This window comes from Podarcis gaigeae, assembly GCF_964106915.1.
Source record: "Podarcis gaigeae genome assembly, chromosome: 6".
In the NCBI taxonomy this organism is placed as follows: domain Eukaryota; kingdom Metazoa; phylum Chordata; class Lepidosauria; order Squamata; family Lacertidae; genus Podarcis; species Podarcis gaigeae.
The window spans coordinates 4,213,583-4,241,159 of NC_139682.1; the positions used below are offsets into that span (position 1 = coordinate 4,213,583).

Genomic DNA, 27,577 nt, shown 5'->3' on the forward strand with positions numbered 1-27,577 from the left:
TGAAAGAGCATGAACTTTTATTATTACTTTAAAGGGGTTAACTTGCAACACACCTACTCGGGTCACCCCTATGACAATACACACAGTCCTTATTATATCAAATCACAGCCTGTCTGTAGAGACGACGTCCCTGCGGAGCAGGGACCGTTCACTTTTTGTTCTCAAGCAAGTAGAAAATGCAGCAGTTTGGAAGTCTCAAAGCCACTGAAAAGCCCCAAGGGGAAACGAACACTCCAGGTTTACTCCCTGTGCTTAAGAGCTTAGATGGCTTTCAGAAGTCATGTGCTGCCAGTCCACACCCAACAGCCCCCTGCCTGGTATGGTAACTGCTCCAAGCAGAAATGTTGCCATCTCTGGTGGCAGGCGGTTCCCAAGACCTCCTAGTGACGTGGTGAAGAGCAAAGCAGCTGCAGCACTCAGAGAATCACGCCATTTCAATATATATATATATATATATATATATATATATATATATATATATATAAGCCATCTTGTGGCGGCTGCAAGCCTTGCAGGAAAAAACAATCCGATAATATCAGCTGACCTGAAAAATCACAGCAGTGCCTCCTCTTTGCAGGCATAGACAGGGCGGAATAATAGAAACTCGCCAAGTAGAGGAAGAAAACTGTCCTTTCTCTTTCACAGACACACAAAGCTAACTCGAAGGCCACTGTGACCACCGTGCTGAAAAAGGATTGCGGGAACTTGCTCTAAGGCGGAGTATACTGGCAAGTCTTTCAGCCGCATCAGAGACAGAGAGGCTGATGCTCTACGGATGCTGATGGACTCCCATCAGCCCTTGCAGGTAGCATGGCGGATGCTCAGGGCTGATGGGAATCAGATGACCGGAGGGTCACAGGTTCCCCTTCTGTGAGAAACGCTCTTTGGCAGCGCCTGGAAGATAAGGCAGAGAACGCCATTTCTGGCCCAAGAGAGAGAGAGAGGGCAAGCCTTTTCCACACAGCCCTGCAGTGTTGGCCAGCCAGTCTCTACCCTGAATGGAGAGGGTAGAATATGTTCGCCTCCGCTTCAAGCCCTAGTCCCCAGAGAAGCCAAAACAGCAGCCAGGCAGCATAAAAAGCCCTTTTGTACTTAAGGGGAACAGAATCCAAGTCCGCAAGTGGCAGAGACAGATATAAACAATTGACCTTTTTTTGCATGTAGGCTATCCAATATTATTTTGTGTGTGTGTGTTTTTCTTAATGGATCTGTTCCCTTAACAGCAGCCGAGCGAGAGGGATGCTGTTCCTTAGTATAAGAGGAGGAAACTTCACCTGTTGAATTTCTGCTGCCAGCCTGCAGTTCAAAAGGCACAGAGCCCGCCAAGCAAGTCCAGGTCCATGCATGCAACACAAAGAGGTTGATCTGGGCCTACTTTGCTGGGAACGGCTGTGTGTGTGTGGCAACGGAAGAAGGGGAACCACAGTTACTGTGCTTTCAGAGGCAGTTCTGGGGACCCAGCTGTCTCCCCCCACAAGCTGAGCCTGATGGGGATTGTAGTCCTAGCCTTCTGGAGGGAATTCCAGTTTGGGAAGCCTGTTCTCGAGCCAGCATGCAAGAGATACCCTCTAAAAAGCAAAACACATCATCACAAGACAGGGATGCAAGCGGCAAAACGCTGGTTCTGCCCAGACCAACGATGCCAACTCAATTCGCCTGCCACTAAAACCCAATCACCCTGCTGCTATTTCAGCTTCTTACTAGCCCACTCTGTGCCAACCCAAGTGTGCCACCTGGGAAGAGAAAAAGCCCTTTTTGTGGGTGGTTTTTTTTCCTTGCCAGGTAGCCAGTTGGTTTCATCAGAAGCTAGGAAAATTAGAGGTGGGTGGGAATGGGCTTTAAAGGAAAAAAGGGGTTTTTAAGTTGGAAACTGTTTTGAGTGACAAGCTGGGGAGGGTGGAGGCATTTTGGAGGGCGGGCTTTCGATTGGTCCAACTCTTCCCTACCTGCCCCTGCTATGATTGGCGTCAGAAACCAGCAGTGGCCAACTGGGTTGCTGGGCACACCCAGGTTTTGGAACGGGGCAATTCCTCCCTGGCCCCGTCGCATCCTTCGAAAACCAACCCCCCAGCAGATGTTAAGAGCACGGCCGTCCTTTTTCACGGGCGCTTGCCGTTTCAGGGCGACGGGGAAGTCAACCTAAAGAGTTTGGGGCAGCAGGAGAAGAGAGAGGGGGAAAATATATATATACATATACACATTTCTATGCACACGCCTTCCTCTTCCGGTTTATGTGGTGAGAAATCAAAGCAGGAGACAGGGTGGCGGCCTCCTTGCAGACAGAAGCCTGTGCCCCAAACGCTTGGGGGTCAGAGACGAGTGCTGATCAACCCAAGGGGAGGAGGTCCTCAGCAGTCCTCACATGAACATGTCGTCGTAGTTGGGAGGCGGCAGGTGGTCGGGGTTTGGCCTGGAAGGTGAACAAAGAGCATCAACAAAGAGCATATTCTAGGGTGAGCAAGAATAAAATGTTACCCATTACGTCTACAGCATGGGTAGGCAAACTACGGCCCGGGGGACGGATCCGGCCCAATCACCTTCATGGCCTAGGACCCTTGTACCTACAGGACTGCCTCTCCCAATATGCCCCACGGAGGACCTTAAGGTTCATAAACAGCAACACCCTAGAGCTAGGACGGCTCTAAGAAAGTCAGACTAGCCTCAACCAGAGCCAGGGCCTTTTCAACACTGGCCCCGGCCTGGTGGAACACTCTGCCTCATGAGACCAGGGCCCTGCAGGATCTGATTTCTTTCCACAGGGCCTGTAAGACAGAGTTGTTCTGCCTGGCCTTTGGCTTGGAATCAACTTGATCCCCTTCCCCTCTTTCCTTCTTCCTTTCTCCTTCTGTGATGGAACTCCTATATGGGGTCTTCCCTGGTTTTTTTCTGGCCCACGTAGGACTAGTCTATATAGTTGGCCTTGGTGAAGACTTGATGATTCCGTCCCCCCAAAAGTTTTTGATTTGAGTTCCTACTGAAATGAGGCTGCATTTTAATGTTGTATTTTAATCTTGTTTTTTAAGTTGTATTTCAATCAATTGTTTTTATACCTGGTGTTAGTCGCCCTGAGCCCGGTCTTGGCTGGGGTACAAATAAAATTTATTGTTATTGTTATTGTTATTAATTCTTAAAACCTAGCTAAATCTCTGCAGCTCCTGCAGATGGCAGGATGCTATTCTTTCCGCTGGGTATGGCCTGAATTAATTATTGGTTCAGTTAATGAAAGGTGAGCAGCTGTTTGGATTTCCCGCCCCTGGCATGAAAATGTCTCGAACTCAGCAACGTTTTCAATGCTGAAATCCTAGGCCGGTGCCTGTCCCTGTCCCTCCCGGCAAACTTGCCCCCCTACTTACCCACTCCGGTTTGCCCCAGGGGGTCCAAAGGGGTCGAATCTGGCACCGGGAGGCACAGATCCTGGAGGCAGCCTGTTGGGGAGTCCTGAAGACGGGTCGAGAATGGGATTTGGAAACCCTGAACGCAGCGGATCCATGATCATCCCACCGCTCCGGCTCCTGAGCAAGAAGAATTTGGGGAGATTGGAGAAGATCCATGGGGGAACATGAGCTGTAAACCTCTTATTTATTTATTTTTAAAAAAACAGCCTTTCAAGTAAAGAGGACTGACTTACCCAAAGGGGTTCAGGTCTTCTCCTCCAACAGCGAAGGGCCCCATGGGGTCTGGCCTGAAACGGAAATGGCGTTTTCACTCTCGGCCGAGAATAATAATAGTAGTAATAATAATAATAATAGTAATAATAATAATAATAATAATAATAATTTATTTATACCCCGCCCATCTGGCTGAGTTTCCCCCGCCACTCTGGGCGGCTCCCAATCGAATGTTAAGAACAACACAGCATTAAATATTAAAAACTTCCCTAAACAGGGCTGCCTGTCCTTACTAGCCCACTCTGGATTCTGTTCCCCTTAAGTACAAAAGGACATCTTTAACGATAGGATAGCTGCTTATTTCCTTCACATCTGAAGGGAGGGCAGGGCATTCCACAGGGCGGGTGCCACTACCGAGAAGGCCCTCTGCCTAGTTCCCTGTAACTTGGCTTCTTGCAGCGAGGGAACCGCCAGAAGGCCCTCAGCGCTGGACCTCAGTGTCCGGGCTGAACGATGGGGGTGGAGATGCTCCTTCAGGTCTACTGGACCGAGGCCGTTTAGGGCTTTAAAGGTCAGCACCAACACTTTGAATTGTGCTTGGAAACATACTGGGAGCCAATGCAGATCTCTCAGGACCGGTGTTATGTGGTCTTGGCGGCCGCTCCCAGTCACCAGTCTAGCTGCCGCATTCTGGATTAACTGCAGTTTCCGGGTCACCTTCAAAGGTAGCCCCACATAGAGCGCATTGCAGTAGTCCAAGCGGGAGATAACCAGAGCATGCACCACTCTGGCAAGACAGTCTGCAGGCAGGAAGGGTCTCATCCTGCGTACTAGATGGAGCTAGTAAACAGCTGCCCTGGACACAGAATTGACCTGCGCCTCCATGGACAGCTGTGAGTCCAAAATGACTCCCAGGCTGTGCACCTGGTCCTTCAGGGGCACAGTTACCCCATTCAGGACCAGGGAGTCTCCCACACCCGCCCGCCCCCTGTCTCCCAAAAACAGTACTTCTGTCTTGTCAGGATTAGAGCAGAGAAGACAAGGAAATGGTTGGAATTGCTTTTTTAAAAAGACCAGAGGCATTTCTGTTATGCACTGTTTGCAGGGACATCCCAAAAGCCTTTAGGGAGGTATTCTTCTATGCAACGGCCGCAGCTCGGACTTTGGTGGCAAAGGGGTGGAAAGAACAAGAACATCGACAATAATGCACTGGCATTGCAGGCTACAAGAATTTGCTGAAATGGCGCAGTTAACCAATACCTTGAGAGCCAATTCCAAACAAAAATTTATGGAAAAGTGAGATAGATATAAAACGTATGTTCAAAAATACAGTACAGTGGTACCTCAGGTTAAGTACTTAATTCGTTCCGGAAGTCCGTTCTTAACCTGAAACTGTTCTTAACCTGAAGCACCACTTTAGCTAATGGGGCCTCCTGCTGCTGCCGGAGCACGATTTCTGTTCTTATCCTGAAGCAAAGTTCTTAACCTGAAGCACTATTTCTGGGTTAGCGGAGTCTGTAACCTGAAGCATATGACACCCGAGGTCCCACTGTAAAGGTTCGCTATCTATGCTAGCATTTGATTAATGTTGGAGTGAGACTGAGTTGAGAAATAAGACTAGAGCACATATTGATATAGGAACATATTAGATAATATGTAAAGAAATATACAATAATAAGAGTACATTCATTTGTAAAAAAAGGAATATACAACAGGAAAGACAAGAAGTCTAGTGTGTTGATACGTATATGATTTTTTTTGGGGGGGGATTTGTTTTTCTCTTTGTTCTTTCTTTCTTTTTGTTTCATTTTCTTTCTAGGTATATAAAATTTGTATATAATTTATGTATTCGTGTTGGAAATTATATTATAGTAAGTCCTGTAATGTAATATAATATGACAACGTTTATCGATGTAATATAAGAAGGTTAACGAATAAATAAAATGCATTTTTTTAAAAAAAGAGAGAAGACAAAGAAATCTAAGCAACGCTCAGCTCAGTGCCAGGATCCAGCCTTGCACATGTGAACCTAGGAGCCACAGCTGTCAACTTTCCCCTTTTCTTGCAAGGAATCCTATTCGGAATGAGGGAATTTCCCTTAAAAAAGGGGAAACGTTGACAGCTATGCTAGGAGCATCCCTGGGGCAACCTCTGGACCAAAGCCAGCCCCTCCCCACTCTCTGCCGCATTACAAGGGGCTTTACCAGTTGGGCTGCCGGCTGCCGTGGGGATGGCGAGGCGGGATCCACAGCGGGTCGTGGTCGGGAGGGTTGGGAGGAGACGGGTTCCGCTCACGCCGCGGCTCCTCCTTAGCCACGCTCCTCTCTTTGGCCGCCTCAAAGGGAGAGATGATGTGGGCCGTGACCTGTGCCTGCAGCTCCTCTGTGTTCTGGTACACTCTGAGGCAGGAGAGAAAGCAGAATTAGAGATCTCCGTTTCGACCACACAGTGGGAAACTGTTTTAACTGCTATAACAAGGGTGTCTCTGGACCTTACATTGAGGCCCATACAGTGGTACCTCGGGTTAAGTACTTAATTCGTTCTGGAAGTCCGTTCTTAACCTGAAACTGTTCTTGACCTGAAGCATCACTTTAGCTAATGGAGCCTCCTGCGGTTGCCGGAGCACGATTTCTGTTCTCATCCTGAAGCAAAGTTCTTAACCCGAGGTACTATTTCTGGGTTAGCAGAGTCTGTAACCTGAAGTGTATGTAACCCGAGGTACCACTGTACTAGTACGTCTGTGAGCACAATTCAAAGTGTTGGTGCTGACCTTTAAAGCCCTAAACGGCCTCGGTCCAGTATATATGAAGGAGCGTCTCCACCCCCATCGTTCGGTTCGGACACTGAGGTCCAGCGCCGAGGGCCTTCTGGCGGTTCCCTCCCTGCAAGAAGTGAGGTTACAGGGAACCAGACAGAGGGCCTTCTTGGAAGTGGCGCCCGCCCTGTGGAATGCCCTCCCATCAGATGTCAAGGAAATAAACAACTATCTGACTTTTAGAAGACATCTGCACTGTTTAGGGAAGTGTTCAATGTCTGATGGTTTAATGCAGTGGTGCCTCGGGTTAAGAACTTAATTCGTTCCGGAGGTCCGTTCTTAACCTGAAACTGTTCTTAACCTGAAGACCACTTTAGCTAATGGGCCTCCCGCTGCCACTGGAGCACAATTTTCTGTTCTTATCCTGAAGCAAAGTTCTTAACCTGAAGAACTATTTCTGGGTTAAAGGAGTCTGTAACCTGAAGCGTCTGTAACCTGAAGCGTCTGTAACCTGAGGTACCACTGGATTTTAATCTTTTGTTGGAAGCTGCCCAGAGTGACTGGCGAAACCCAGCCAGATGGGCGGGGTAGAAATATTTATTTATTTTGTTCTAGGCCCTCCAGATGTTTGAGACTACAATTCCCAGCATCCCTGACCACTGGTCCTGCTAGCTAGGGATCATGGGAGTTGTAGGCTAAAAACATGTGGAGGGCCGAGGTTGAGTAGGCCTGTTCTAGGACCTTTCCTGGTATATTATTGTCAGGGGCTCAGGAGCAGAGGCACAGGGGAGAGAGGAAATGGAGAGCGAAGGGGAAGAATCTGAGGGCAGCGTAGGGGAGTATGACAGCGGCCCGAGAGATTCCATGAGCTTCTCCAGCGAATCAGAAGATTCCCAGAAGGGGGCGCCGATGGCCAGGGCAAGGGGGGTCCCAGGGGGGACGCACCAGAAGCAAGGGGCCAGCGGGGACTCCCAAAGCAGAAGCGGGAGATCAGGACCAGCTCCCCCACCAGAGCGTAGTGGGGGGGAAGAGTCCCATGTATCAGGGCCAGCGTCTCCTCCAGCAGGGAGAGAAGATGAGTCAGGGCTGACCACGCCTCTATCGGAGAGTGAGGGAACGGAGGGGAGGTCAGGTCCAGCTAGCCCCCCCGAAGGGGGAAGCAGTGACAGGAGCAGTGTAACGGTCAAGAGGAAGGTTGCCGGCTGGGCGCGGGCGCCAAGTTCGAATGTACAGGCGCGCAGGACAGCAGAAATCCCGGATTGGGAACCAGGTCCTAAAGCCCGCCGGAGGCAGGGGGAAGACTCAGGGGACTCAGCGTCAGAAGAGTCTAGAAAGGGCAAGACCCCAGCGGACAGGCGGGCCCAGAGGAGGAAAGAGCAAAGGAAGAGGTGGAGCAGGGCTAGAGTCTTAAACTGGTGTATGGGGGGAGGAGATTCAGACGGAGCTTCAGCGGTCTAGAGTTCGAGACGTAGAGCTCCACGCTGCGGCTTTGAAATCGAAACTGAACTTCAATAAAGACTTTTGTATATAACAACGAACTGGCGTTGGTCCTTTGTGAGCTGGGACCTCGGGCAGCTCTGACAATTATTATTATTATTCTACAACAAAAAATAATATTTAGAATATACTGGACCCCATTGTGTTTGTTTAAAAAAGGGCTACTAAGGTATCTAACTGCTGGCAGAGAACAAGCCCACAAGAGGTTTCAGGCTCTGTCACTCAACGTCTCCCGAAAAAGCCTGGCCAGTTGCTCCTCTCAGCCTGGCCTACCTCACAGGGTTGTTAGGGGGATGGAACGAGGAGAACAGTGCATTCCACCTTGAGCTCCTTGGAGAAAAGGTGGAATATAAGTCATAAATGCATCAGTGGGAAAATGTCCAATTTGGCCGTGTACTTTTTGATGTTGAGATTCCTGCTCAAACTGAGATTCCTGCATGGCAGGGGGTTGGGCTAGATGACCCTCAGGTCCCTTCCAACACTATGTGTTATCTTTCTTCTTTGTGACTCCTTTTGTTTTGTTTGCAATGGTGAACTTTTCCATGTTGCAAGCTGACTTTGAGCATGGTCTGAACTATGGAAAGACAGCATGCAAATAAAATGATGTACCGTATTTTTCACTTCATAAGACGCACTGTTTTCTTCCTAAAAAGTAAGGGGAAATGTCTGTGCGTCTTAAAGAACGAATGTGTGGTCCCCGGAGCCGAATTGCCCAGGTGTGAAAAGCAGATCATGCTTTTTTTTTGAAAGAGGGAAGGGAGTGTTGAAAGGAAACAGCTGATCGGCAAGCGATCGGGAGATAAGGGAGGCTAGCGATAAAGGAGGCTGCCTGGGAAGGGGGAGGTAAAAGCCCATGGATCCTCAGGATTTTTGCACTGGGTCACCCCAAATTCACCATCAGATCACATAGCATGTCCATGGCTACAGCCTGCACACGCAAAAAAATCACACATCCACTGTTTCGTGGGGCCGCAATGGCACAAAAACATGGTTACAAAGCACGGGTCCACATGGATCCTCAGGATTTTTGCACTGGGCTACCCCAAATTCACCGTCAAATCACATGTCTGTGGCCACAACATGAACCACAAAAATCATACATCCACTGTTTCATTCAGAATATTTTTTTTCTTGTTTTCCTCCTCTAAAAACTAGGTGCGTCTTATGGAGCGAAAAATATACATGTGTGTTTGGCTTGCCCACTATTGAACATAAAATGATTAGTTTTCCCCATGCATGTCTGATCTGGCTAGGGTTCTCGGCTTATCTTCCCACGGCTGTGGAAAGGCCACGTATATCTTCCCCTAACCCAAGGGCCCCTTCGCAAACAGACATCGCTCTTCTTCCGAATGCACCCGAGACCGTTACAAAGAGCTGCAATTACTTGTCAAAATCAGCCAGGTGTTCCGGGTTGACGAAGTCGGACACTTTCAAGGTCAAAGCTGTCACTTTCTGTAACTTGGGTTCCTAGAGGGAAAACAGAAAAGAGACAGAGCTGAGTTTGGGAAGGACGGAGGTGGAAAAGCGGGAAGAGTACGAACCCACCCCCTATTGAGTGGGGGGGGGCAAGGAAGATCTCCCTCCTGAAAGTTGTACCGCCTCGTGTGGGATTAAAGGAGATGGGGAGAAATCTCACTCTGCGCATGGTCAGAGGCACTCTTCTCCAATTATCCTCCTACGGCAGGTTTGATCCCAGGTACTGAAAAAACGGATTCCAGTGCTCACATTAAAAAAGTACAATTGAACGAAACAAGAAAGTCCAACTCCCTGCAGTGCAGGAATATTTTCAGCCCAAAGTGGGGCTCGAACCCTTGACCTTGAGATGAAGAGTTTCCTGCTCTAGCAAAGACCTTTCTGCTGCTGGAAAAGGGCCGCAAGTCATGAGCAGAGCATCTTCCTTGCGTGCAGAAGGACCCAAGGGCACCAACTCTAGGTAGGGTTTGAAATCCTGGACAGCTGCTGCCAGCCAGTGGAGACAATACTGGTCCGGATGGGCCCAGCAGACTAAATAAGGCAGCTTCCCATGTCCACGGCAGCTGTTTATCAGCTCCATCTGGTACGCAGGATGAGACCCTACCTGCCCGCGGACTGTCTTGCCAGAGTGGTGCATGCTCTGGTTATCTCCCCCTTGGACTACTGCAATGCGCTCTATGTGGGGCTACCTTTGAAGGTGACCCAGAAACTGCAATTAATCCAGAATGGGATGTCCCTGCAAACAGTGCATAACAGAAATGCCTCTGGTCTTTTTAAAAAAGCTATTCCAAACATTTCCTTGTCTTATCTGCTCTAATCCTGACAAGACAGAAGTACTGTTTTTGGGAGACAGGGGGCGGGTGGGTGTGGGAGACTCCCTGGTCCTGAATGGGGTAACTGTGCCCCTGAAGGACCAGGTGCGCAGCCTGGGAGTCATTTTGGACTCACAGCTGTCCATGGAGGCGCAGGTCAGTTCTGTGTCCAGGGCAGCTGTTTACTAGCTCCATCTGGTGCGCAGGATGAGACCCTTCCTGCCTGCAGACTGTCTTGCCAGAGTGGTGCATGCTCTGGTTATCTCCCGCTTGGACTACTGCAATGCGCTCTATGTGGGGCTACCTTTGAAGGTGACCCAGAAACTGCAATTAATCCAGAATGTGGCAGCTAGACTGGTGACCGGGAGCGGCCGCCGAGACCACATAACACCGGTCTTGAAAGACCTGCATTGGCTCCCAGTGCATTTCTGAGCACATTTCAAAGTGTTGGTGCTGACCTTGAAAGCCCTAAACGGCCTCAGCCCAGTATACCTGAAGGAGCGTCTCCACCCCCATCATTCTGCCTGGACACTGAGGTCCAGCACCGAGGGCCTTCTGGCGGTTCCCTCACTGCGGGAAGCCAAGTTACAGGGAACCAGGCAGAGGGCCTTCTCGGTGGTGGCGCCCACCCTGTGGAACACCCTCCCACCAGATGTCAAGGAGAACAACAACTACCAGACTTTTAGAAGACATCTGAAGGCAGCCCTGTTTAGGGAAGCTTTTAATGTTTAATAGGTTATTGTATTTTAGTGTTCTGTTGGAAGCCGCCCAGAGTGGCTGGGGAAACCCAGCCAGATGGGTGGGGTATAAATAATAAATTATTATTATTATTATTATTATTTATCAGCTGCCTGCAGAGCCGTCTCACCATGGCATTGAGGATAATGCTGCCATCCATCATGATTCCCTTCAGCAGGAGGTCGCGGGAGTCGTCCTTCATCCTGTAGCGGAGGGTGAAGAGGTCGCTGTCTGCGTTCCACCCAGCTGGCAGCATCTCAGATTTCCTCTCGTTGGCGCCTGGCTGTGCAATGACACCCCAGAAGAGAAAGGTGAAACTTTTGAAAATTCACTGGACTGCATCTCTTTGACCTCTGATGGAAGGTGCTTTGGGTGGACTTTGGGCACTATTCTAGCTATTTAAAGCATTTTTACCTTCCTCTTCAGCTGAAAAGGCACCCAGGGGGGCTCAATTTTTTAAAAAACCCTCCATTCCTTACCAGCGGATTCACAGGTTAAAGAGATGACATGAAAGGAAAATGGGTTGGGGAGGGAGGAGGAAGAGTACAAACACTTTCTTGAGTCTGGTGCTAGTCCTTAAATGTGGCCTGGAACTATTCGGAAAGCAATTGTAATAAACAGATTACGCTCGTAGGATTGCAAGAAGTTCAGTAAGGAGGACTATTTGAAACATTGCGAGAAAGACTATGATGAGAATTATTAGTTAAGGACAATTAAAAGTAATAGAGAAATTAAGAAATGCAGAACAAGCGATAAAGAATGGAAAATCTTCAGAAGTTGTTGGCGGAAGTCTAAATTATTGTATAAGATAAGAAGTAAATGATTGTTGGAAATGATGTGTTAAAAAAACCAATAAAAATGTACAGTGATACCTCAGGTTAAGTACTTAATTTGTTCCGGAGGTCCGTTCTTAACCTGAAACTGTTCTTAACCTGAAGCACCACTTTAGCTAATGGGGTCTCCTGCTGCCGGAGCCCAATTTCTGTTCTTAACCTGAAGCACTATTTCTGGGTTAGTGGAGTCTGTAACCTGAAACGTATGTAACCTGAAGCATATTTAACCTGAGGTACCACTGTATATTAAAAACAACAACAACTTTCCCTTCCCCCTAAGGTCCCAGGGCAGGTCACAATATTAAAGCACAGTATAAAAACAGTTCAAAACAGCATGCAATCATAAAAATAAGGTAGGTCATACAAATAAATATACACAAGCAACTCTGACATTTTAATGCTGCAATGCGCCATAGGACCTTATAATAATAATAATAAAATAATAATAATTTATATCTTAGGGGGAAGGGCAGGTAAACAACAACAACAACAACAACAACAACAACAACATGTGCAGGAAGAACGACATTTGCAAGCTATATATCCAGCCAAGTTCTCTGGGTAGTTTTTATGATACAGAGATCAATAAAAATTAAAACCAAAGCATTGGCATTCTTATTTTTGGTATGATAAAGTCAAAGTACATAGAGGTTTTACAAATCATGTGATAAGATCTATGTATGAGGTTTGGGAAAGGAATAAAAACCTGTTGGAGAGGAAAACACCATGTGGATATCACCTTTGGAGGTATTAACTGAGAGACCATTTAAAGGCTCAGGAGCCCATTGCAGGTGTTATGGATTGAGTAGCTACTGCACCTTTTCACAATATTCTAATTTTCTGAGATCGTTAATTTGGGGCTTTCATCAGCTGTACACCATAATCATCACAATTATAACAAAGGCTTGACATACCTCGCTTTGCATGTCATGAGTCATCTCATATATTAGTTTCAACTTTTAAGTTGAATTACTGAAATAAATGAACTTTTCCATGATATTCTAATTTTTTGAGTTTCAGCTGTAGATTTGAAAAGGGAAAGCCTGTTGGTGGCATAGAGGGAAGTCATAAGCTCGCCAGAGCGGTAGGGAATGAGAGTTGTAGATGAATATTTGAAATTATTGTTTAAAGTGAAAATTTAATTAAAATTATATTTTAAAAAAATTAAAACCAAAGCAAGCAGCTGCTTACAGTTCTGGTTGCCACACTCTTAAAAGAGAGAGAGATATAATAGAACCGGAAAAGGAAGCCAAAATTAAAACAGAATCATAGAACTGAAGGGATCCAGGGGGGGTCACCCAGTCCAACCCTCTGCAATGCAGAACCTCAACGAGATCACGCATGACAGACGGCCATTGAATCTCTGCTTAAAAACCCCCAAGGAAGGAGAGCGCAGCACCTCCCACCTGGGGCTTTTGAGGAGTGGGGGAGGAAGGTAAGTTATGGGGAAAAGCACAACATGTAAGATTCTGTGTCCAGGGAGCTGTCTACCAGCTCCATCTGGTACGTAGGCTGAGACCCTCCCTGCCCACAGACTGTCTCGCCAGAGTGGTGCATGCTCTGGTTATCTCCCGCTTGGACTACTGCAATGCGCTCTACGTGGGGCTACCTTTGGAGGTGACCCGGAAACTGCAATTAATCCAGAATGCGGCAGCTAGACTGGTGACTGGGAGCGGCCGCCGAGACCACATAACACCGGTCTTGAAAGACCTACACTGGCTCCCAGTACATTTCCGAGCACAATTCAAAGTGTTGGTGCTGACCTTGAAAACCCTAAACGGCCTCGGTCCTGTATATCTGATGGAGCGTCTCCACCCCCATCATTCTGCCCAGACACTGAGGTCCAGCGCTGAGGGCCTTCTGGCGGTTCCCTCACTGCGAGGAGCCAAGTTACAGGGAGCCAGGCAGAGGGCCTTCTCGGTGTCAAAGAGAAGAACAACTACCAGACTTTTAGAAGACATCTGAAGGCAGCCCTCTTTAGGGAAGCTTTTAATATTTGATGCGTTACTGTATTTTAATATTTTGTTGGAAGCCGCCCAGAGTGGCTGGGGAAGCCCAGCTGGATGGGCGAAGTATAAATAATAAATTATTATTATAATTTATTATTATTGTTGTTGTTATTGTTATACAAATACCACATCCTGCCAGGCTGGTGACCACTGCTTCTGACTGGGAGGCCCTGTGATGCAGGTGGCCTGAGGCGTCCAGAGACGAGGAAGGAGTTGGCAACCCCCCCTCCTTTTTCGCCGCAGTTAGTTAAGAGGAGACAGCCTACTCCATGGGTTGGCAAATTAGGGGCCGGATCCGGCCCAATCGCCTTCTAAATCCAGCTTGCGGAAGGTCTGGGAATCAGCGTGTTTTTACATCAGTAGAATGTCTGCTTTTATTTAAAATAATAATATAATAATAATTTATTATTTGTACCCCGCCCATCTGGCTGGGTCTCCCCAGCCACTCTGGGCAGCTTCCAACTTAACATTAAAATGTCACACATTAAAAACTTCCCTGAACAGGGCTGCATCTCTGGGTTATTGTGGGGCATAGGAATTCGTTCACCCCCCCCTATAGTCCGGCCCCCCACAAGGTCTGAGGGACAGTGGACCGGCCCCCTGCTGAAAAACTTTGCCTACTCCTTCGCCCTTTTCACAGCCTGCCAAAGGGGAGGCCGCCACTACGCAGCTACCCAGTGGGGACCACGCCCCCTGGCACGATGACGCAGCTGAACAGAGGCACCGAGAGAGGGGGCAAGAGTTGGCAACCCCCCTCCCTTTTCCGGCCTGGTAAGCAGCGCCAACCTTAACCCCTGCCCTTCCCGCCGCCCGCCGCCACGACGCAGCTGCCCAGACGATCTCACGCCCCCTTCGCCGCGCCGCACCTGGGCAGAGGCACCGAGAGGGGGGGGCAAGAGTTGGCAACCTCCCCCCCCCGCTTTTCCGGCCTGGTAAGCAACGCCAACCTTAACCCCTGCCCTTCCCGCAGCCCGCCGCCACGACGCAGCTGCCCAGACCATCTCACGCCCCCTTCGCCGCGCCGCACCTGGGCAGAGGCGCCGAGAGGGGGGAGAGCGTTGGCAACCCTCCTTCCCTTCTGCTCTCACCTCGTCGCCGGCGCCGAGGCAGCGGAAGCCTTGCGTGATGAGCTTCCAGTGCAGGTAGCAGATCAAGGCGTCCTGCGGGCTGGAGATGTCCGGGGAGACCGAGTGGTAGAGGAGCTCCAGCCCGGCCATGGCGCCGTCCCGGCCGCCGCCGCCGCCGCCTGCACGTGGGGAAGGAAGGAGAGAAGGAAGGAGGAAGGATTAGGAGGAGGAGGAGGAGAAAGAGAAAGGGCCTCGCACACAAAACCAGCCGCCGGCGCAGGAAGGTCCCTCTCCGGTTAGGCGCGCTGCGAAAGCGAAAGTGGCGACCGGGAAGCAGCCTCCCCCGCGCGCGCGCGCAAAGGGAAAAGAGGGAGGAGGAAGCCTTTCCCCGGTTAGAGTCCCCGGCTCTCTGCACTCACAAGCCCGGCAGCCAACGCGGAGACGGGCGTTGGGGTTCCGACGGCGACGGGAAAACGCGCACAAGGGGAGCATCGCGTGCGCCAAGTTGGCGTGCGCGCTGGTGCTTTTATGCGCCAGGGCGCACGCACGGGAAGGACGGAAACGGGCTCCGGGTTCGGGGTGGTTTTGCGCCGGGGGAAAAGCAAGGCCGCAACCAAGTCAGAGGTGCATTTAAGAAATATAATTTGGAAACAGAAAAGGGAAGGTCGGAGGTCACGCTGGCATTTAATCGCAAATAAGATAAAAGGCAAATAATGGAGGCACAAAGGGGTGTAGATTATTTGCTACCATTTTTTCTGTTTGCATTTACTGAGTATTCTGTTATGCACTTCTCAATTAATAAAGCATTAAAAAAAAATGGGGGGGGGGAGAAAAAGCAAGGCCGCAAACGGAAAGTGGGGAGGAGGAGGAATGCAAACACGCTGCTCTGAAAGTAATAATAATAATATTATTATAATTTCTTATTTATACTCCACCCATCTGGCTGGGCTTCGCCAGCCACTCTGGGCAGCTTCCAACAAAATATTAAAATACCGTAATGCATCAAACATTAAAAGCTTCCCTAAACAGGGCTGCCTTCAGATATCTTCTAAAAGTCTGGTAGTTGTTTTTCTCTTTGACATCTGGTGGAAAGGCGTTCCACAGGGCAGGTGCCACTACCGAGAAGGCCCTCTGCCTGGTTCCCTTTAACTTGGCTTCTCGCAGCGAAGGACCCTCCAGAAGGCCCTTGGCTCTGGACCTCGGTGTCCGGGCAGAACGATGGGGGTGGAGACACTCCTTCAGGTATACTGGTCCGAGGCCGTTTAGGGCTTGAAAGGTCAGCACCAACACTTTGAATTGTGCTCGGAAACGTACTGGAAGCCAATGAAGATCTCTCAGGACCAGTGTTATGTAGTCTCGGCGGCCACTCCCAGTCACCAGTCTAACTGCCGCATTCTGGATTAGTTGTAGTTTCCGGGTCACCTTCAAAGGTAGCCCCACGTAGAGCGCATTGCAGTAGTCCAAGGGGGAGATAACCAGAGCATGCACCACTCTGGCAAGACAGTCTGCAGGCAGGTAGGGTCTCATCCTGCGTACCAGATGGAGCTGGTAGACAGCTGCCTTGGACACAGAATTGACCTTCACCTCCATGGACAGCTGTGAGTCCAAAATGACTCCCAGGCTGCGCACGTGGTCCTTCAGGGGCACAGTTACCCCATTCAGGACCATGGAGTCCTCCACACCTGCACGCCTCCTGTCCCCCCAAAACCGTACTTCTGTCTTGTCAGGATTCAACCTCAATCTGTTAGTCGCCATCCATCCTCCAACTGCCTTCAGACACTCACAAGTATCGTTGTGAGTTCAGGGTGGTCAGTCTGTGGGATGCCCAAATCCTAATCCCTGGGGTTCTCGATGCAGCAGCAAGGTGTGAAATCGAATGCACGATCCCATTGTTGAGTTAGCATTCAAGTTCATATCCTCCAACATTTCTCCGGCGCATGGGCGCAGCCAGGATTTTTATGGGGGGGGGGTACAAAAGGTTGTTGATCTTTTTGTTGGGAGATCACAGGTAAAAATCCTTCCGCCCGAAAGAGGACATTGTGAGGGGCAGGCTTTTGTTAGGGGGACAGTCTTCTGTTGGGGGAGGGGCAGACCCTCAGTTAATGCTTTTCAATACTTTTTGAGGGTTTAAGGGGAGCAGCTGCCTCCCTGTCCCTCTCTTGGCTATGCCCATGCTGCGATGAAAATAGTGACGTCCTATTCAACAATAATATTAATAACAATAACTGTTGTTATTGTCGTTTCTCCTCCTGTGATGGAACTCCTATTTGGGGACTTCCCTGGCTTTTTTCTGGCCCACGTAGGACCAGTCTGGATAGTTGGCCTTGGTGAAGACTTAACGTTTTCATCCCCCCAAAAGTTTTTGATTTGAGTTTTTACTGAAATGAGGCTGCATTTTTTTAATCTTGTTTTTTAAGATGTATTTCAATCAATTGTTTTTATACCTGGTGTTAGCCGCCCTGAGCCCAGCCTTGGCTGGGGAGGGCGGGGCATAAATAATAATAATAATAATAATGATAATAATAATAATAATTATTATTATTATTATTATTATTATTATTACCCCACCCACCTGACTGCCACTCTGGTAGACTCTGCAGAAGCAGGTTCCATTGGCCTAGTGCAATAACTCAAACACACCTGATCTCTCTCCCCCTGAGTTTGTCTAGCCCTTTTACGAGCCCCCCCCCCCCTCAGATGATGGTCACTGGGTCTGGGTTGGTGCATAGAGACTAAAAATGGATTAAAACTTGTTTCAGCTTTCTAAGTGAAATATACTCGGAGTTGAGAGTGGATTTCATGCTCTTTATTCAGCTCATGATCACTGCAAATGGTGACAGCAGTCACGAAATTAAAAGATGCCTGCTCCTTGGGAGAAAGGCAATGGCAAACCTAGACAGCATCTTAAAAAGCAGAGACATCACCTTACCAACAAAGGTCCGCATAGTTAAAGCCATGGTTTTCCCAGTAATGATGTATGGAAGTGAGAGCTGGACCATAAAGAAGGCTGATCGCCGAAGAATTGATGCTTTTGAATCATGGTCCTGGAGGAGACCCTTGAGAGTCCCATGGACTGCAAGAAGATCAAATGTATCCATTCTTAAGGAAATCAGCCCTGAGTGCTCACTGGAAGGACAGATCGTGAAGCTGAGGCTCCAATACTTTGGCCACCTCATGAGAAGAGAAGACTCCCTGGAAAAGACCCTGAAGCTGGGAAAGATGGAGGGCACAAGGAGAAGGGGGCGACAGAGGACGAGATGGTTGGACAGTGTTCTCAAAGCTACAAACATGAGTCTGACCAAACTGTGGGAGGCAGTGGAAGACAGGAGTGCCTGGCGTGCTCTGGTCCAGGGGGTCACGAAGAGGCGGACACGACTAAACGACTAAACAACAATTCAGCTCATAGTGGTGAGGAGGAATGGAAGTTCCCCCAGAATGCCTACTTTATATACATTATTTACACAATGGGCCCCACGTGATTGGCTAATTCCGGGATTCACCTGTAGGCCAATCAGGCTGCGGATTCACTTCCACCTGTTGCTGGATTGGGTGGCTCCTGTGGACCAATCAGACTGCTGCATTTTGAATCCTATTGTTCTAGGACCAATCAGACTGCTGCCTTTTGGATCCTATTCAACTCAGTACATAAGACTAAGCATCTGGGAGTCTGAGAGACTCTGAGTGGGCCAAGGCCCACCAGGTGAGTTTCATGGCTGAAGTTGGGATTTGAATTTTGGTCGCCCAGATTCTAGCCCAGCACTCTAACCACTGCCCCAAACTGGACCCCAAACACTGGCGATTGCGTGGCAATTCCCGCCCCTTACCACAGAAGGAGTAAATAAAGACACCAGACACCAGAATTTAGGTTAATGGGCGAAAATGGCCACAACTTTATTGATTACAGGTAAGAGTGGTATTGGCTTTAGGCATTGGCCCTAACAGACTATCCGGTCTAACCGGGAAGGGTTAAGCACCAACAGGGGGAGCCCCCGAGATGCACATCCCTAGGCGCTCCCCCAGGGGTTACCGCTCGGGAGCGCGCTTTAGGCCCAGCCTCCGTAGGTTTCGGACGAGGCGACGCCCCCCGGAGTCCTTTAACGAACTACCCTTTCTTTCCTTTTGGATTGAAAAAAGGTTTTTTACCTTTTCTTTCCTTTCGGATTGAAGCATTTTTGGCTTTGCCAAACAGGCCTGATTTCAAGGGACGGTGTCCTAAGCAGGAGCCTTCACTGCAGCCTTTTCTGCTAAAAAGAACTTTGTTTAGACCAGCCTTCCCAGATATCTAGAATGCTCCTGTTTTTATACAGTTCATGGATATTTTCAGTTTATGGAATGTTTTAATCTGTAAACCCCAACATGGAAAAAGGTGTGGGGTATAAATAAATGCATAATGATAATAACTGGGTTTGTTTTGTTTTTTTACTAATAATTTTGTTGTTTTATTCTTTTGGTGAACTGCTTTGAGGTTTGTTTGTTTTATAGTCAGGTACAGTGGTACCTCAGGTTACAGATGCTTCAGGTTACAGACTCCGCTAACCCAGAAATCGTACCTCGGGTAAAGAACTTTGCTTCAGGATGAGAACAGAAATCATGCTCCGGTGGCGCAGCGGCAGCAGGAGGCCCCATTAGCTAAAGTGGTGCTTCAGGTTAAGAACAGTTTCAGCTTAAGAATGGACCTGCGGAACGAATTAAGTACTTAACCCGAGGTACCACTGTATTTAAATTTTTATGAAATAAATATAAACAAATAAAAGGGTTTAGATTATACTAGCCTGTGCCTACTGGTTTTCCCGGTAGTGATGTATGGAAGTGAGAGCTGGACCATAAAGAAGGCTGATCGCCGAAGAATGGATGCTTTTGAATTCTGGTGCTGGAGGAGACTCTTGAGAGTTCCATGGACTGCAAGAAGATCAAACCTCTCCATTCTTAAGGAAATCAGCCCTGAGTGCTCACTGGAAGGACAGATCCTGAAGCTGAGGCTCCAATACTTTGGCCACCTCATGAGAAGAGAAGACTCCCTGGAAAAGACCCTGATGCTGGGAAAGATGGAGGGCACAAGGAGAAGGGGATGACAGAGGAGGAGATGGTGGGACAGTGTTCTTGAAGCTACCAGCATGTGTTTGACCAAACTGCAGGAGGCAGTGGAAGACTGGGGTGCTCTGGTCCATGGGGTCATGAAGAGTCGGACACGACTAAACGACTAAACAACAATCTAAGGAATGTTGGGGCTTCCTAACTTTCCAGAAATCTGAAATTAAAAGGACTCAGGAGAATCTCTGAATTGCATCCTCTATGCATTGGGAAGATCCTAAAGTACCCGGATTTGAAACCAGTGTCGGACACGACTAAACAACTGAACAACAACCACAAAGCCTGTGCCTAGCTACCTCTGTTCTCCCCAGGCTGATCTCTTCCCACTGGGGAAGCCCCCTATAGCCAGGCTACCCCCCCTCGCACTCCCTCCAACCCTTCCCATGCTTTACTACTGACCATGTGTTTTCCGGGCTCTCTCCGCCATGGCTACTGCCACCTGCCCCACATGGTCCAAAGGGCACAGAAGAAGAGGGGCAGAGGCTGGGGCGATAACATGGCCTCCAGCTTTGCTTTGCCAACTTGCCCGGTTGCCATGCAACGGAGACCCCCAGGGTTCCATGTTCCATGCGCCCACTCTTGCAGGAGACTCCCAAGCCACTTAGGATCAGGGCAGAGAGGAAGAGTGCAGGTCACCAGGATTGGGCCTGAATCATTGCTGCTAAGTGAGCTTGCGATGCTGGTCTTTCTTGCCTCCTGGCTCGCCCCTCTGACTCGGGAGTAAGGGAGCGATGCTTTATTACAGCAGATCCATAATAATAATATTGTACAAATAACTCCATATTTTTTTTACAAATATTTATCATTTACAATACTGTCTTATTTTATAGTACTGTACATTGATTATTGCTTTCATTTTATGGATCAATGGTAAAATTCATGTTAAATTGTTGTTTTAGGGGTTGTTTTTCAAAGCCTGGAATGGATTAATCCATTTTGCATTACTTTCTATGGGAAACAAAACAAACAAACAAAAATCCTTCCATGTTGGTCTGACTATGGCAAACCAACACGGCTACCTACCTGTAACTTTCTGTGGGAAAGTGCACCTTGGTTTTGGAACGCTTTGCTTTTGGAACGGACTTCCAGAACGGATTAAGCTTGAGAACCAAGGTGCCACTGTATATGTGATAAACAAGCATGGTTCCTTCAGAGGTCTTGAGCATGGGTAGGCAAACTTACAGCCCGGGGGTCGGATCCGTCCCAATCGCCTTCTAAATCCGGCCTGCAGATGTTCTGGGAATCAGAGTGGTTTTTTTCATGAATAGAATGTGCTTTTATTTAATATGCATCTCTGGGTTGTTTGTGGAGCATAGGAATTTGTTCATTCCCCCCCCCCCCAAAAAAAAAATGTAGTCCGGCCCCCCACAAGGTCTGAGGGACAGTGGACCGGCCCCCTGCTGAAAAAGTTTGCTGATCCCTGGTCTTGAGTTAACCTCCAATGGTATCAAAGAGAAGTTGCCTGGCGATCTCAGAAGGGCCACTGGAGGGCGCCCCACCCTTTCTAAAGCCACCTTTCTGAGATTTCAATTTCATGCTTTCGCTCCCTTCTCTGTTGTGTGTTTGGGTCGGGAGACGGAGAGGCTTCCATCGCTGGAGGAACGGGGAGACAGCAACGCCAAAATGGCTTTTTCAAACCCACACCTGTAATCGTTGGAAACTGCAAAGGTACCTGAACTGTATTTGGGGGTGCAACTACCTCTATTAATAGCTTGTGGCTTTACTCTGCGTTTCTTATGATTCTGTGCTTTTGTTTCTATGAACAGTTAATGGCACCTATTTCCCTGAGTGCAGATATAAGACGTGTGTTTCTCAAACCTGTTATGGGAAAATCCTTGGGCTCACTTGGATTGCCAAGCAAAGACGTCAGCCAGGAATATAGGAGCGAAACAGCAGCCAGCAGGCCTGGTCTTTTATTTTTTAAGGACGCTTGCAACAGGACTTCCACCCACCACATGGGAGAAGCAGGAAGAAGCCCAGAACAAAGGATGGCTCCCACTTTTATTAGTTTTACAAAGATACCCACAACACCCCTAGAATTACATCATGCATACATCACAAATATATCACAAATTGGGAGGGTCTGAATAAATAAATAGAATTAATAAATTGTCCAGTAGCATCTTAGAGACCAAAAAAGTTTGTTCTGGGGACTCGGGTGGCACTGTGGGTTAAACCACAGAGCCTAGGACTTGCCGATCAGAAGGTTGGCAGTTCAAATCCCCGCAACAGGGTGAGCTCCCATTGCTCGGTCCCAGCTCCTGCCAACCTAGCAGTTCGAAAGCACATCACAGTGCAAGTAGATAAATAGGTACCACTCCGGCGGGAAGGTAAACGGCGTTTCTGTGCGCTGCTCTGGTTCGCCAGAAGCGGCTTACTCATGCTGGCCACATGACCCGGAAGCTGTACCAGTAAAGTGAGATGAGCGCCCCAACCCCAGAGTCGTCCACGACTGGACCTAATGGTCAGGGGTCCCTTTACCTTAAGTTTGAGCTTTTGTGTGCATGCACACTTCTTCAGATACACTGAGACAGAAGTCACCAGACCCCTATATAGTGTGTGTGATGGCCTGGGACTCGGACTCGGAACCAGAGGAGTCTCAGTCCGCACTGGATCCTTTGCCACAGGTGTCATCTGGACCAAGTCTGGGGCCTGATCCTGAAGAATCCCAGTCTGCACAGGTTCCCCTGCAACAAACCCCCGCTGGGCTGAGTCAGGGGCCTGAGCCTGCCCTGGCTCCAGATGCAGGGATTCCCTCGTTGCCTTCAGCTGGGCCATCGCTTACAGCAGCTCCACTACCGGTTGGGTCAGGGGAGGCTGAGGCGGCCTCTGGGTCTAGTCACCCACCGACGTCTCCCGAGCTGCAGAGACTCAGGTCGGAGAGAAGGAGAGACCTGAGTACTTGCAGCAGGAGTGCTCACCTTCGGGTGAAACTTTCTTCCAGAAATGAAACCTTCATCTGGTTGTAAATATTAAGATTAAACCAGCAAGAATGAGTCTGTAAAAAAATGATTTAAATTCTTACTGACTAGTGGTTTCAATCATGTTTTAAATCAATTTGATTTCAATCAAATGCACCTGCTGGCATGTGTTATTTCCCCCCAACTCCCAGACTTGCACAGCTTTGACTTCCTTAACTTGTCTCTTAAAACAGTCATTATAAAAAATAGTTCTTTTAAACTTTCTCCCAGACAAAAACCAAAGCCCACATTGGCTCAGATCTTGGGGGGCATTGTTCCTGGAAGGGAGCAGGGAGGAATTCAGCTTTGTTTGTATTTTAACGAGGAACTGCCTAATATAGCTATTCATATCCACACTTCTCTGAATTTTGTGGTGCGATACTTCAACCATTGCATACAAAAATGCATGTATCAGTGCAAAATAACATTGAAAAAGCATTTTATTGCAGAAAACTATTTGCACACATGCCCATAAGCACCCACGCTCTTTCTGCAATGCAGGGAGTTGGACTAGGGACTCAGCTATATTAGTAAAAAAAACAGCATTTTGAATGTGTTATAAACATATGACACCAGATGGTGCTGTAGAGCAGAAAACATTCCTATGTGTTTTTACATAGTGTCCCACCCCCTTGTTATAACAATTTCTGACTTATTTATAGTGTTTTCCCCCATGTGCAGATGAAATTCACCCTAATATGACCAGTTTTCAATAGTTTTCTTCTTTCTTTTTTCTTGTTAGCTACTAAGAACAACAACATTCCATATATAGATACGGAAGGCATGCATCCTATTGCTGCCAACCTCCCTGGGATCATTGTAATGAGTGGTGATATAGACATATTTTAAATAAAAATATTTAAATGTTGAAAAATATTTTTATTTTTAATCCACTCTTGGAGGTGCTGTGCCTTTGAAAACCAGTTTCTGACAGGGTCAAATGTATATTGGAAATGTAAGGAAAAAGAAGGCACCTTTTATCATGTGTCGTGGAAATTTAGGAAAAAAGAAAACTTGTTTCTGGTTGGGCCATTGGCCTGATCCTGCTAAAGCTATCTTTATGTTGCTAACTTGTTTTTTTGTTTGGTGATAAAACATTATTTAGAATTTGACAATAACAAAGGGGGGGACCATAGTAGTTGTTACATCAAATCATTACAATTAACCAGTTTTAACATTTTACAAATACTAATAAAGAAATCGGGACGCGGGTGGCGCTGTGGGTTAAACCACAGAGCCTAGGACTTGCCGATCAGAAGGCCGGCGGTTCAAATCCCTGCAACGGGGTGAGCTCCCGTTGCTCAGTCCCAGCTCCTGCCCACCTAGCAGTTCAAAAGCACCTCAAAGTGCAAGTAGATAAATAGGTACCACTCTGGCGGGAAGGTAAACGGCGTTTCCGTGTGCTGCTCTGGTTCGCCAGAAGCAGCCTGGTCATGCTGGCCACATGACCCGGAAGCTGTACGCCGGCTCCCTCGGCCAGTAAAGCGAGATGAGCGCCACAACCCCAGAGTCGGCCACGACTGGACTTAATGGTCAGGGGTCCCTTTACCTTTACCTAATAAAGAAATCCCTTTTAACTTACTGAGGTTTCCACAATACACTTTTGTCTCTTTATCTTTTTCTTAACATATCAAGAAATACCAAAAAAGGAAACACAAAAAGAAATAAAGAAAAAGAAGAAGAAGAAAAAGAGGTGTGTGTGTGAAGGGAAGGGTAAAAAAGAAAAGAGGAGGGAAAAAACAAAGCAAAACAAACATATTTGACTTCCGATTAGACTCATTGTATTATTATTTCTAGCTTTTTCACATAGTTCCAAATTATTGTATTTCTTTGTTTTCATCAGATATCAAGAAACATATTTGTTGTTTTACAAGGATCTTTTTCTGCCAGGAGATGTTTGTTATTGTAATACTTTTCCAAATAAAGATTTTCCATTCTTTCTGTACTTTCTGTTTTGGATACCCTCTAATTCTCCCTGCCATCATGGCGGTCTGTAGATATTCTATCATTTGGACCTGCCATTCATTTATCGTAGGTGTTTTGCCACTTTTCCAGTTTTTTTGCGATTAAGATCTTGGCTGCTACTGTACACATAAAAAATGGTCTATTTTCTTTTTTTTTGATATCTGGTGACATTATTCCCAGGAGAAAGGTTTCAGGTTTTTTCTTAAATGAAAACTTAAATTGTTTTTTTTTAATTCATTGTAGATGTTATTCCAAAATTCTTTAACGGCCGTGCATTCCCACCACTTACCGTATTTTTCGCTCTATAAGACGCACCAGACCACAAGACGCACCTAGTTTTTGGAGGAGGAAAACAAGAAATTTTTTCCCCTGAATCTCAGAAGCCAGAACAGCTAGAGGGATCGCTGCACAGTGAAATCCCTCTTGCTGTTCTGGCTTCTGGGATAGCTGTGCAGCCTGCATTCGCTCCATAAGATGCACACACATTTCCCCTTACTTTTTAGGAGGGAAAACGTGAGTCTTATAGAGCAAAAAATACAGTATGTTGCTTACTTGTAGCAGCATCTTCAACGTGGGGAGGGAGGAAGAAGCTGTGTTCTCCTCCCTGCTCACGAGGAGCACTATTGTTCCCCCTCCCCTTGGAGAAATTTGGCATCTCATTTATCAACCCCATAAATAGGGTGGAGAATATTGGAATATTTGCAGCGTGGTCCAGTTTTCTCTCCTCTTGCCCTCTTCTTGCCCTTAGAGACTGGGTGGACTATACATTCAAAGAAGATCGCTATGAATTGTTCGATTCCGTAATATTCCCCAGCACTTTTTTTAATTTTAAAGTTGGCGTTGGCTCTCCCACCCCCTCCTCTATACGAGGCTGCCTTTATTTAAACGTCTAGTTCAACCCCGTCCCGAGGGCTTGGGTGGGAATGGGTTCTCAAGGAATTGAGCTGTGAGCTCCCCTGCGGACCCTTCTCAATCTCGGCTGCTTCTGCCAGCGCATGAAGGAGAAAAACCAGAGTGGAATTGACTTTGAAGCAGAAATAAAAGATGATCCTGTGTGCCAGCAGGACCTTATTTGCAGAAGCGAGCCAGAATAATTTTTCTCTTCCATTTTTATATGGCACCCATACCAGAAAACACACACACACACACACACAACACAGTCCGGATTATGAACCACATTCATTTCGCCTCCATACACGACACACCCAATTCCTTTTTTCCTTTTGTATTGCTGGGGGGTGGGATGGGGTGTTAATGGGACGTGGGTGGCGCTGTGGTCTAAACCACTCTTGGGCTTGCTATTCAGGAAGTTGGCTGTTTGAATCCCCGCAACGGGGTGAGCTGCCGTTGCTGTGTCCCAGCTCCTGCCAACCTAGCAGTTTGAAAGCACACCAATGCAAGTAGATAAATAGGTACTGCTGTGGCGGGAAGGGAAACGGTGTTTCCATGTGCTCTGGTTTCCATCACGGTGCGCCAGAAGCAGTTTGGTCCTGCTGGCCACAAGACCCAGAAAGCTGTCTGTGGACAAACGCTGGCTCCCTCGGCCTGAAAGCGAGATGAGTGCCACAACCCCATAGTCGCCTTTGACTGGACTTAACCGTCCAGGGGTCCTTATAGGGTGTTAGAGGAGGAGTAGAACCTCTGGCGCGGTGCAGGTGCTCCTGGGGTCGTTTGTCCACCTTTGGTCCCCACCCTGCACTCTGCTCTCATCTGTGGCTCCCACAGCTGTCAGCATGGGCAGCGGTCATACCCTGGAAAACTGCTTCGACTGCCTGGCTCAACCGGGTGAGGGAAGCCGATGGTTCTCTTTTAAAAAAAATGTTTTTATTAACAAACTCCACATAACAAATTGTCAAAACATATCATATTCATTATTTCCCCCCTTCCCCCCTTCAAACCCTCTCCCCCCCAAGCTCCTTTCTCTGATTTCTCAGTGCATACTACTCTCTGCATGTTATAAAATTATACATGTCCTTACATTATCTATCTACCATGTTATCAATTAAAAAATTTGTGTACAGTGGTACCTCGAGATGCGAACGGAATCTGTTCTGGAACCCCATTCGCATCCTGAATGGAATGTAAGACGCGACAGTGCGTCTGCGCGTGCGTGGATCGCATTTTGCCGCTTCTGCGCATGCATGTGACATCATTTTGAGCACATGCGCGAGCAGCGAAACCCAGAAGTAACGTGCTCCGTTACTTCTGGGTTGCTGCAGAGCGCAACCCGAAAGCGCTCAACCTGAAGCACATTCAACTCGAGGTATGACTATGTTTATTCAGAACCTGCTAAGGAGTCCAATTCATTTTGTTGTCTTTTTAGATAAGTTGTAAAAAGCTCGCATTCTTCCTTAAAGTCACAGTTGTCCTTGTCTCGCAATTTGTATGTCAATTTAGCCAACTCTGCATAGCTCATAATTTTTTCTTGGCACTGTTCTTTTGTTGGGATTTCCTCATTGGAAGCCAATGGTTCTCAATCCCTTGGTGAGTTAGGGGCTTCCCCCACATGGGAATTCAGGCTCCAGCAGATTGGACGGACGAGACCAAGAATGGGTCCAGCGGTCAAGAAGGTGGTTTCTGCCCATGATTCAGAGGGAAGTCATGGGCAGATGGGAGTTGTCAACCTGGGAAGGGAGCTGTGCTGGTCCAGGGGGGAGGTTACCGTGGGGCGAGGTCCAGGACCTGAGTTGAGGGTCGGCAGACAGTCCTCCTCGGGTGAAGCGGGGTCCACAGAGAGAAGCCGGGCAAGGACAGGAACTCTGGGGGAAC

The 27,577-nt window shown here is 47.9% G+C and overlaps 1 protein-coding gene across 1 annotated transcript; it reads right to left on the bottom strand.

Moving 5' to 3' along the window:
• Positions 1 to 20,432, bottom strand: PSMF1 (proteasome inhibitor subunit 1). Its single transcript, XM_083744641.1, has 8 exons — positions 20,283 to 20,432; positions 14,814 to 14,971; positions 11,014 to 11,166; positions 9,245 to 9,327; positions 5,813 to 6,007; positions 3,629 to 3,682; positions 3,354 to 3,512; positions 1 to 2,410 (listed from the first exon to the last, which is right to left on the bottom strand). The coding sequence occupies exons 1-8, from the start codon at positions 20,308 to 20,310 to the stop codon at positions 2,359 to 2,361; spliced, it is 882 nt and encodes a 293-aa protein (XP_083600767.1). The 5' UTR covers positions 20,311 to 20,432; the 3' UTR covers positions 1 to 2,358.
• Between the last annotated feature and the right edge of the window lie 7,145 nt (positions 20,433 to 27,577).